The sequence below is a fragment of the Neopsephotus bourkii genome, unplaced genomic scaffold, assembly GCF_033783945.1.
Source record: "Neopsephotus bourkii isolate Nb327-2 ecotype Australia unplaced genomic scaffold, CSIRO-AGI_Nbou_v1 NB_947, whole genome shotgun sequence".
NCBI classification, from domain to species: Eukaryota; Metazoa; Chordata; class Aves; order Psittaciformes; family Psittacidae; genus Neopsephotus; species Neopsephotus bourkii.
Window position 1 is genome coordinate 2179389 of NW_026901441.1, and position 12390 is coordinate 2191778.

A 12390-nucleotide genomic window follows, 5' to 3' on the forward strand; every position below is an offset into this window, starting at 1 on the left:
TTTAGAGCATCTCATGCTCAAGCAGGTCAGGCAAACCATTTTACTCTGATCAGGAAGCTTCAATGCTAACCTCTCCTGTCATTCTCCGTACTGCGACACATACCTTACCATCTTTGAATGCTTAATTACGTATGTAAAAAGCAAGGAGAGGGAAAAAAAATACTTGGCTCTCTAGGCTAAGAAGGCAACATAAAGCAAAAATACCTAACTCTTATTTTGCATTTTTCTGTCCTAATTTCCAGATGGTCTGTAAGGTCTCATGATTAAGAAGTATTATATTTTTTTTACATTTGTCACAGAATTTAGGAGATGCAAGTATAGAAAGATTGGACGTCTTTCCAAAAGAACCTGAATGGCTGGAGGGCAGAAATAGACACAACACAACCCTTCTAGTTGAATGTCTTACTAGTTGCATCTCTTACTCAGTGAATGTCCCTGGCTTCCTTGTCACAGAAAATCTTTGATATAGCATCCTAGAGAGAATAATAAATGTTTCTAACATTTATGATTATACCAATATAACTAAGAGGAAAACCAGGAGTTTTATGTATATAATTGTGAAAGTCTGTGTCTTTTTGTAATGTAACGACTATAAAAGCATAATAAAGCAGGGTTGTCCTCTTCTTTGTTTGAATTTTATGGTGATATACCCCACCTCATATTTTTTCTCCTGACAGGATTATTGTTTTGCCTGTGCTGCCATGCTATAAATATTAGATCAGTGCTATAGGCTATAACTGAGATAACTTTGTAGCTGTCATCAAGAGCGACAAATACGTTGGCAGGATTTCCCTGAAAAGCACTGTCAGAGCTAAATGCTTTTGCAGGAAACTGAAAGCAACAGACTATTCTTTCATTAAGGAGGTGTCCTGTGAAGTGCAAAGGCTGAATTGCATAGTGTGCATGATGGTTACTACCTTGGCTTCTACTCAACAAAAGGTCTCTGGAGCTAGAAAACCATACTCTTTAGAGCCAGACTGTTATAACTGGAGCTATGTCTTTTTCTGTGTAGAAACTTGCTGCAGTAAACAATTATGTTTTTGCTGCTGCAAACTAGTCCATAGAAGAGCAGACCATACAGACTTCTGAAACAAAAGCTGTTTCAAGCACATCAGTTTTTTCTTATTTGCTGTTCTTAAACTACCTTTTATTCATTTTATTTTCCCATATAGAAAAATGTACCTTGATTAGTTTCTCAAGTGTTTTGATCACACAATGTTGACAATAAACTTTTCTTGAAACACCTTCTTGTTTTTTTAGTCCAGAAATGTTTTTTAATAACTCCTGCCAATCATAGGGAATCATGCAATTTGTTTTACCAGTGTTGTAAATATTCTAATGTTGATAAATGGCTAATGCGAAATACTTTGTGCTCTCCACTCTGGCTTCACCTGTTCGTTTTTGACAATCCCACTACCACAGATCTGCCAGCAAAGCTGATGTGTTATGGCTCTCAAACCTATTTCAATAAGGGTGTAGGCATTCACCTATATACACAATATTGTGAAAGCCTGAACCTGGGATTCATTAAAAGCCACCTTTAATCAAGTGGGTACATTTTATACTGAAACTGACATTCTGAGACTGGAATTATCTGCTCTTTCCCCTCTCTTTCACTTGCTCCTCTACATCTCAACACAAAATACTTTTCTCTTTCTATGAAATATATTTTCACAGAGCAAGCTGTATATGATACTAAAGAGCAGTTGAGAGATTTACAGGAGCACAGCCCTTTAGAAAACTGGGAAGCAATTCCTCACCTCCCTTCGGAGAATACAATGGACCATGACAATAACAAAGCCTTGTAATGAATCAAATACTGCAAAAAGTATCTGAAATAATATTGATCTTTTGTCTGTCATGGCCAGAACTGCAGACATCCAAGTCAGAGCTAGAAGTGGTAACACCACACACGAACTCCAAAGGGATGCCCTATTGAAAAAAAAGAGAAAAGCAGCATTGTAATGTAAAAAAAAATGATTCAAAGATCACTATTAGAATAAAACATATTTAAGGATGGCACTTTATCAATTTAACTTGAAAATCACAAACAAGAATGTAACAGTGTCGTACTTTATGTTCTAAAGAATATCCTGTATTCAGTTAATAAACACAGTTATAATTTCTTTTTTTTTTGTTAAAAAATATTTAAATATGCTCAGCACTCTATACAGTGTTATCAAATACAGTTATCATCAAAGTATTGTCTCACATGCACTGTATAAGTTTTTAACAGGAAGATGTAAATGATCAGGACTAACATGGCATTACTGGCGGTGGTGGCTGACAAAGCTGTTGTTGAAACTACTCCACACTTGGCACATTTGAGCGTCAAACCGCTATGAGGCTCACTCATCTGACTGCAAACAAACAGAACACCCACAAAAAGAACAAAATATTGAATTGTCACCAAAAAACGTTGCTACTGAAATTTAGCTTTTAAATATGTTGTCATGCAGAAAAAGTAAGTAGATGTATTAAGGATGAATGCTCTATGTTGTTGCAAAACTGTACTTTGTACTTTACATTATTGTTACCTTTAAATGTTAATGCTATGGGGCTTCATTTCATGCAGTCTCTATTTTTTTCCATTTAAGTAAAAAGGCCCCAGATGTCCAGTGATCAAAACTGCTCAGTACACTGAAGTAAACATAAGCACGTGATAGGATAGACACACAAGTGAAATCCCTCTATTCAGACCTGTTAGAAGTCTGTTGTATCCAAACTTGAAAAGGAGTGTAGGACACTTAAAGGGGGAGTATGAAGTATGCACAATTACAAAACATTAATAGGGAAAGAAACCTCAAAATTTTATTCAAGCAGCAAATCAGTGTAGGCGTACTGTATAGTCAGATTTGTACTAGCAATCTGAATGGCCCACTAACATCTGGAGTGATTTTATTCATGCCATATGAAGGTCTGAATACAGGGCTTGAAATGTATGGAATCTCATAAGTATCAGTTGCTACTGAAAAAAGGGTGACCTGTTTTGCATTTTAATAAAACACAGTACACAAGCATTAAGCTCAAAGCATTTTATATGAACAATTGTACCTCGGCACCTGTCAGAAGAGTTAAGGGGCAAAACCTAAAATTTGAATTTTCTTTTATATACAGCATGCATTCAACTTCTTGAGCTGACTAAATAAGGACTTTTGTTCTTCATTCTCTTTCTGCTGTCAGAACAAGGAATAACCATAGCTGTGATGTGACAAGGAAGGGTGCTTTACCTATTCCCAGCTGGCAAGTGGTCAACATGGTGTAGGTAGGTAACACTTCAGCTTTTTCCCAGTTATTTCAACCAGCGGAACTCCTTTTTATTGCCAAACCCAGCATTCACAAGATTCTTAACATACTGCTCAAAACAACATTGAACTCCAGAGGTTTCCATTTTGATAAACCAAATGATGACTTTACACAAAAGAAGTGCAGTATATTTTCTATTAAAATGCATTTTTTTTCCATAATAAAACAGTGAGAACCATGACTTTGTATAAGGTGATTGTGGGGTGGAAAAAGAACTCAGTGAATCCACAACAGTTTACATCAATTAAAGATCTACATTAATGAATGAAATAGAAAAATGTCTTGGGTGAGCTTAGCTAAGCTTGAGGAAACACTATCTTTGCTCGGCAATACTTCAACATTATCAGAATAGACTACTCTTCTTACTTCTATAGATCTGTTTTGCATCTTGCAAATAATAATAGAAGTTGATGTGTATATAAACCAAAAATAATATTTCTGTCTGGGCATATATGTGTGCTACCTCTTATGTCAGGATAATGATTGAGATATATGAAAACAACACCTCTTTTTTCCACTTGTTGATTCTTCATATGTTTATTTAAGGTGGTAAGAGTCATATGGACTTAGTGTATTTTGCCCCATTCACTGCTTTAAATCCCACATAAATGACTCCTACAGCTGAACTTTTGACTGAACTTTTGACAGGTGTTAAGTCCAATGTTTGCCAGAAAGAATGAAGTTGCCTTCCTGAGCATGGCTGGCAAGAGATACTTGAGAAATGGGTGACAATCCCTTTTCTACAGATCAAATGCTGTACCAACTTCTATGCCCCAAAGAATGACTCAAGACCCATCATATGGCAAGTAGTATCAAGGAATGCTGTTGCCAAGCCACCATCTTATACTATCACAAAAGTTAAGATTGTTTCTCATTAGGGTATCTACATGCCTTCCAGAATAGCTGGATTGCTTCTGACAGAATAATTTATAGCTCTTTATCCATTTATTTTAAAATAAAATACCTCTTTGCTAAGTTGTGCAGTTAGAAAGCAAGTTATTTATTTCATCAGGAAGGTATAATATAAGCAAATAGATTTCTATACCCTACAATTGAGTAGCTGAGGAAAAAAAAAAAAAAGATGGAGCTAAATCTAAGCTTGGATATCCTTAGAAAATGTACAAAGCCAAGTCTGTGGCTGCTCCAACTCTTAAAATCACTGGAATTAGACCAAATGTGAATTTGAAGTTGTGATTTCTAAGTTATTACTTTTCTTGAAATACTTTGAGTAGATTTATAATATTCTAGATTTCATCAGTGTTATAACACAGGTAACAGTGTTGGTGGAGCAATGCAGACAAAGTTCAGAAATTAATGTTTTTTAATGCAAAAGAAGGAAAAGAGAAGAAACAAAATGAAAAGTTTTGGTACAAATTTGTCAGAATGATGGTGAAAGAGCTAAAAACCTGAAAGATTTAATTGAATTAATATTAAATGCAAATCACACCAGCTGAAGTATTGTTCATAAATTTGCTCATCTAACCAATGAATTGAACTTATTAGGAATGCTGCTGTTAGGGAAATTGTAAAATAATTCAAAGTGAACCTGTAATAAATTTACCCATAGCATTAATACACAGTAAAATGAAGATGCCATTGCTTATCCTAATTAGAAATGCAGATAATGGTGGTGTTATACTACAAGCTGGCCCAAAAGACAGTAATAGAACATGTAGCTGCAAAAAATATTACTCAAGGTTTAAATATATTCTCATGTGCACTAAGAAGGTGATGATATATTTGTGAAATATTTTTTTGCGATATGGAATGAATCTAGGTTTGCTGCTTCATTTCTTCATATCATTGTAATCCACTGAAAACCATTTTCTGATACCACCACTGTCACAATCCTTTCTTCTCATGATAACAAACAGAATTTGAATGTTAATGTAAGTAAATAATCAATAACACAGAATTCCCATTTACCCTTTTTCTTTTTTAGCTTTAAAACATGAGGGTTTTTACTTTGATATTCTATTACACTAATTGAGAAAATACAGCTATGTAGATAGGAATGCAAGAACAACAGCAAATTCTTTGCATAGTCAGAATGGCAGAATAACATTGACCTCAGCAAGGAATATACTGTTGTAAACCATTTTATAACAGTTTACACAAATGACTAACATTTCCCACCACAATAATTACATTTGACAGCTAGACAAAATAATCAGTTCCTCCAGTACACACAGTTCATAAAACTCTTGCTAACTGCAGCGTTACATATATCACAGTTTTTTGAAATCTTCACTCAGACTTGTTAAATCTTCATTCTTGTTAACTTAATACTGTTGTACTTGTGTTTTATTATCTTTAGTGTGTTTAGTTGCATTCTCTCAGGATAATGCAACAGCAGCTTTTGCAATGAATGGAATCTGTTAGACACACTGTTACACTGATATAAAAGTTCAAAGCACAATCAAAAGCACTTTTGGTGAATATCCATAATTGAAAATTGGTGGTACAGTTTTAATATGCCTTAAAATAACCTGGCTTTTGCTTACCCCGCTCTGTGTTTAAGCTTTTTATCTAGGATTCCATCTCTGGAAACAAGTTTATTAAATACCAAAATGCCAATCACCATGTTGACCTGTAAAACAAACAACAAACCGTTGATTTTTCAGGGCCTGAAAGAAAATGTTTTATCCTGTTTCGTCAGCAAAAGGCACTTAAACGCCTGCAAAATGCCTCCTGATACATATTCAAGTGTTCCTTCAGAAACTGTGTAACACCATCCCTGAGCACAACAAATGCCATATTCTCAAATGAGTAACAAATACACACACTGCAACAGGTTTGTTTTTGAATCTTGAATTATGCCTTATATATATCAAGTTATATATGTACATGTCTGCTACTCAGAAGCTTAAGTAATGCATCTTTAATATTGCCTCAGCTTTAATTGCAACTGTATATACTACTCAAGGAAAACCAGTGCGTTCAAGCTGTGCACACAGGGAAGAGCTGGTCAGAACACGATGATTGTAACGATGTTCCTTTTTAAGCACTTATGGACCATGTGGGTGTTCCCACTTATGCAGAACCAGCCTGTGGTTTTCCATATCTCCCTTCTGTGAGTCACTACCTATGCTATTGACCAAAATGCGGGTCCTGAGCCTTGTTTTGCAATAGTTTCCTTTTCTTTTTTTTTTTTTTTTTTTTTCTTGTGGACAAGATGGGCTAAGTCTGTTTAGCTCCATTAAAGTAAATGGTGTCATGATCACACACATGGGTTGAAGACTTAACCTAAACGAAAAAACACCAAGTGTTCCAGAAGTCAGACTTTGGCACTTACTGGACATAGCAACGGCATTTAATGGACAACGTAATGATTGTTATTATCCATTTGTATTACTGAGCTGAACTCTACGAACCTGTCTCTGCATGACCATGCAAAGAGGTCATACCAGGTTTTGAACCTATTAAATAAATATTCCTTTTCCTTCTTTTTTCTTTTTTTTTTTTATTAGCAAAGGGTAATCTTTCTTTCAAACAGATTTTTCAGTACCTGTGCCAAAATACCTAATTGTTGCCAGTCTGTCCTGCCAACTCTTTTCCAGCTTTTCTTACCCTCTATTTTCAGCATTTGCATTTTTCAGCTGATGTTATATAATTCTTTTGCTTTGTACACTTAGGCTTAAGTGGTTGCATGGAACAGCTCCTTCCACAGCTACCAGCTAATGGTAGGGCAAAATGCAACTGTGAACTTCAAATGTCTTTGAACAAAGCTTGCCAATTACACAGAGAACATACAGTTCCATGTGAAAATGATGACTGGCTTTTTTGTAAACATCTTTTGCTCCTCTATCATGATAGGGACTGTGAGTTGTACAAAAGGATCCTGGCTTGACTCCAGGCAATGATGAGACAAACTCTATGGGAGTAGTAAACATCCATTTCAGGAAAATTTATGTAGCTAAATGCCTATATCTTTGATGACTCCTAAGACCTATTCCCTTCTGCAAGGGAAAATCAGAACTAAGTGGTGTTGATAGAGCTATTCTAGTATAAAAGTGGTGGAGTGAAAAGAATTAGATTCAAAATCTGTAAGGGAAAAATGGCAAACAAATTATTGTAAAAAATCCATATGAAGACTGCAGAGCAGATGACTGGTAGCTGATGGCACATGTAGAGTGCAATTCATCTTACCCTGAAGCAGGCACCCGAAAGACTTCTGATGGTTTGAGCACTAAAAGTGCATATTTTTCTCTACTGACAATGAAATACAGCTGGTATAACTAGCTTACATGCAGAAATCTGCATTGCAGATACCTACAATTAGGCAAAGTGAATCCTACACTTAAATGCAATTCTAGAGATGTGGAAGATTAATACAAAAATTAATAAAATTTCCCAGCTATGATGTTTTCTTTCCCTTCAAAAGCAGTAGCCATGGAGAACTTGTTGGCTGGTTCCACTCCTTCTGTTGCTTTTGCTGGCACAGTAATACACTGTCAAGCAGCACTCTATCAAGACTGCCACTGAACTTCACAAGGCAGTGACAATTGCATAGATGCTACTGATAATAACTCACTGATGCTTGCTTTCTGTGCCACTAATCAGTACATTATTCTTTCACAGCTTACTGCGTAAACATGGAGAGATAACTGGCATAAAGAAGCAATACAGTTAAAAGAATCATGCATTTAAAATACTGAAAGTATGTTTAAAAGTGCTGATCTTTGTATTTACAGCAAAAAATAATGCTTCTTATAGCAAAACTTTTCTTAATTTAAATAGCACATTCCACATTTGATATGAAAATACTGGAAATTATATTAATGTTTACCAAGACAACAGCAGCTGCAGGTCCAACGAAAGCATAAAGTAGCCCTCCTTCAAGAGACAGCCAGCAGCTGGAAAGAACATTAGAGAAGAACTAACACAAATTACAAATAAGTATAATGCATTGCCAAGAAAGCATTAGTAACTACTACAGCATGAGATTCTTGGTGTATGTTCAATTCTACATTTTGGGATTTATATGGGCACACACACAAAAAAAATTACTTTGTTGAGATGATGATGTAGAGAGTTGGAAATTTTTCCATTACCAACTGCTAATGTTTCAAAAGTTTTAATATGAATTATACATATACTGAAATGCCTAAAATGCATTAAGAACACAATAGAAAATAAGTTTGCAAATCTCTGTGGAATTTCCTCTAACCATGTATGATGAGTTAACTGCACAGCATTTGCCAGGTAGGTATCTAGAAACATTTTCAGCTTACGATGTCTGAGAATACTGTACTTAAAGCAATGAAAGCTCAAGTACCTGTAACATAGAACTTCAGAAAAAACCAGGCTTCTACAGATAGTCTCATGTATCCTTTAGTAACTGCAATTAGAACCATGCCTTACAGATAATATTCCCATTAAAGAAAAATCATATATGATTTAACTGTTCTGTATTCTCTGGAATATTTTGTAAACAATGTCAATGTATATTTTAAACCATCTGAAAACTGTATTTTCTTGTGATCTACTAGTCGTGCAGTTTGTCATATTGCATCAGGGCTTTCACTGAAAAACATCAGATTTCCAAACAGAGCTCTTACAGAATCAGATGCTAAATATTTGATACACCATGATGTAAAGCTTTCCATATCTGCAAAATATCAGGAGCTTCAGACACTGAAGTAAATGCAGCTGCGCTATTTTTCCAGTGATTACACATTCAAAGAACTGCATGTTTATTTGAATGCATGGTCACACCTACATATAAGAAAGCTCAAGTATATGCATTCAAATAATTTACTTGGATCTCGCTTCCAGAAACATTCACATCAGAATTATACAAATCTTATTTTCCAGTACTGTTTTTTATACTTTTGAAAACCAAAGAAATTAAATGCACACACATCATAATATTAATGGGTGTTAGGGCTGGAATTCTGACTGCAAAGAATAGAAGTGTTTCCCATTGCACTGAAGACATGTGACATCTGCCACAGGGATCCAACTGCACCTGTGCTCAGTTCTGGAATGATGAATTGATGCAAATAATTCCTATCTTCTTCACTGTTAAAACGGTAACACATGTCAGGCTACCCTACATCCTACCTCAAAAACCAGATACAGCAGTAATGCTCAATGTATTTTGTAATGTCAAAGAAAAATGCTTTCAAAATTTCCTGCAATTTCTCTTGCTATTTTGCCAAAAGCTAGGTTATTTATTGTGAGCTTCTGAGAGGGGGAAAATCTATTCAAAGAGCATTTTCCTACCAGTATAAACTTTTAAACCTAATGAAGATGACCACTCTGTGTAACTAATTCATGTAAGAAAAATTTTCATGTTTACTGGGAGAAAGAAATATCAGTTCATAAAAATTGTTGATGTATTGTATTTGTAACATAATTTCAGTTACCTGTGCTGAATAAAGGGTCAATAAGTTAGCTACTTGGTTTGTTTTTTTTGTTGGGTTTTCTTTTTTGTTATTGTTGTTGTTGGTGGGGTTTTTTTTAATAAAAGCAGTTTCTACTACAAAAAAAATTTAAGACCATTTCTTTTCTCATGGCCTCAATAAAATGGCTGTTAAAAAGAGTGGCTTCCATGTAGAGGCAAAGCTGTGAAAAAATGTAGTTTTCCTCTTTTATTCACACAATCTGAGTTTTCAACAGTTTGGATTTTCAACAACCTGTAATGTTATTATTGCAATGTATTCAATATCTGCTAGTTGAAGACTCTGAAATGTGCTTTTTCCCAATCTTTTTCAGTTGAAGAATTTCTGAAGACAGATTTTCAGGTGCCTTCTTGTGCAGCAAGTAAATTGTCAAAGTTTTACTTTTTGCTCTTCTTTTCTTTTTCTTTGCTCTGATAGCAATTTTTCCTATCTTTATAGGTGTTTTTATTTTATTTTCCTGTTCTGTCTTCTTTCTCCCTGATCCCCACATAGCAAAAAGCCATATAAATTGATGAGTATTAAAAGCATCCACTGGAGGTTTTATGGGACCATGTTACATGGTTGTAAAATTCTGCTGAGTGATGAAGTATCTGCAGACTTGCTCCTGTATCCTGCGATCCTGCAAGTTGTTTGATGCTCTTCAGGAGATTGGTTCCTTTTCTTATGAGAACATGACTATGCCAGAATTTTATTTTTTTCTGGTATAATGAATTCCTGTAAGTTAGCTGCATTGCTTATTAGTATATAGCACTTTCTGTAAATGACAGTCTGTCACACAGGTTTATTAACTGTAACTTATGGTAGTATTGCTTTCATATCTGCTTGTCTGCAGAGAGGTAGCAACAATATTTATTAGACTCACAGAGATACTTGGGACAAACTTTCAGATGCACAAATCTTTTTCAGATATCCTGAAATATATAAAAACTTGTCACTGTCATTTTTTTACCCTTTTTATGAAAGCTCCTTCAGCTTCTGTATTTATATCAGTACAAGTGACTGTGTGAAATGTATTTCATATGTATTTTTAAATGCACAGTTACATAATTGTTTAATGATTAGGGCTAGATAAAGATAAAAAGACTGAAAGATAAAGACAGAGATCAGAGACTGCTGATCACAGAACTGGTTTGAGTGTGAACAATTTATGCCACCCCCATCAGTCATATATATACTACATGAAACTAAGATCTGCTTTGAAGATCCTTGGGCCTTCTCCCATTTTTTCAAGCTCTTCATGTGTAGGACTATGGGATTGGAATAAATGCCTTCATTTTCACTTTTAATTTCTTCCATTTGAAAGCATCATTTTCAAAAATAGTATCTTACAGACCAGGAATAATTTGCAACAGGACCCATTTCTGATGACAACATGTGTGTAATTGGTTGCAGCCAAACAGGCCAAATATAGCGTAAGCTTTTAAAAACCTCAAACAAGTGCTTTAGTTAAGGGAGAATGAGCAGGACAGGAGCTCTGCTTTTATACTGCCCAATAGTTATTGTGGGGCATAATTCTTTGCTGCCGACTGGAGTATAACAGTACATCAGCTGCTGATGGAGGAAGAATCTCCCTTTCCCGCATTCCCTGTTTTCCTTATACAATTCAAATGTCAAATGCCAAGAAAATGTATTTGCAAACAAGATGAGAAAGCTGCATTGTGGTTCTGTTTGTCCCTTGTACACTTTCTTTTGTACTGTGTCAGCTGAATTTGAGTACCGGGAGATGAGCTGTTATATGTACAGACACCTGCTCTTTTTTACTTTCCAGGTTACCCTTAATGAAAGATTTGTTGCTTGCCTGAATATTTCAGTATATCCTCTTTTAAAAATGCATTCAACTGAGAAAGAAAGTAGGAAGCAAAACTACGTAAAGCAAGTAGTCATACATGAATAATTTTAGTAGAGTAAATGCAACGGGATTGATCCTTCAAAGGACAGAGCTACATTCCCAGTGGGGTCTGGATATTGTAATCTTGTGATTTGTAATTCTCACAGCCTAAATGGCTCTCCAGTCCTGGTTCAGGGACTAAATAATTAAAAAGCCAGCAACATGAGCACATATTAGCTAGAAAAAATGTTCAGGAGGAGCAGATCCTCAATATCATTCCCAAAAGACAGCTAAGACCATTGTTTCACTAATTGCCAGCTATACATGCAAGTTAAACATGTCAATTAGGTAATCCATTCCTCATTAAAAAAATTCAAGATGCATGCTGTCACAATTTAAAACTAAAGAGCTCAGTGGTTAGAGTATTCAGGAGGATATTCAATTTTGAATCCTCACCCATACAGAGCTGGAGTGAGGGCTTGAAGCCTCCCTTACCATGTGCCAAGACTGGGGGACACAGGGTAGAGAGAGGGAATCCTGATCTCACTGAGTGATGATACTAAGGAGAATAATTAAATATTCATTGAAGCAAGGACTTGACCTAACTCATCCACATCTCTGATGAATACCCTCATTACCAGGCTACAGAGTCATATTTCCTCTCTTTCTGTACAGATGCATGCTTAATTTCTTAAGCAACGTGAGGAGAGCTCCAAACAGGATGACTGAAGGGAGCACACTTTTGCATACATAACTGTGCTTGAAGTGCTCTGCTGGCAGGAAGGAGGCTCAGCCCAAGCTCCTTCAGCAGAAGACAACCAAATGGAGCTTCATTGAGGAGTGAAATTT

The 12390-nt window shown here is 35.6% G+C and overlaps 1 protein-coding gene across 9 annotated transcripts in view; it reads right to left on the bottom strand.

Moving 5' to 3' along the window:
• The window catches only part of ADGRB3 (adhesion G protein-coupled receptor B3), a 472618-nt gene that overhangs the window by 28213 nt on the left and 432015 nt on the right, over positions 1-12390 (bottom strand). For 8 of the 9 annotated variants that reach the window (XM_061358586.1, XM_061358587.1, XM_061358590.1 and 5 more), the window contains 4 exons: positions 8096-8162; positions 5811-5896; positions 2262-2360; positions 1761-1932 (listed from right to left, as the gene is read on the bottom strand). In XM_061358586.1, the coding sequence (XP_061214570.1) occupies positions 1761-1932; positions 2262-2360; positions 5811-5896; positions 8096-8162 (424 nt within the window). The remainder of the gene's footprint in view (positions 1-1760; positions 1933-2261; positions 2361-5810; positions 5897-8095; positions 8163-12390) is intronic. The other variant, XM_061358588.1, reaches the window with a different exon arrangement.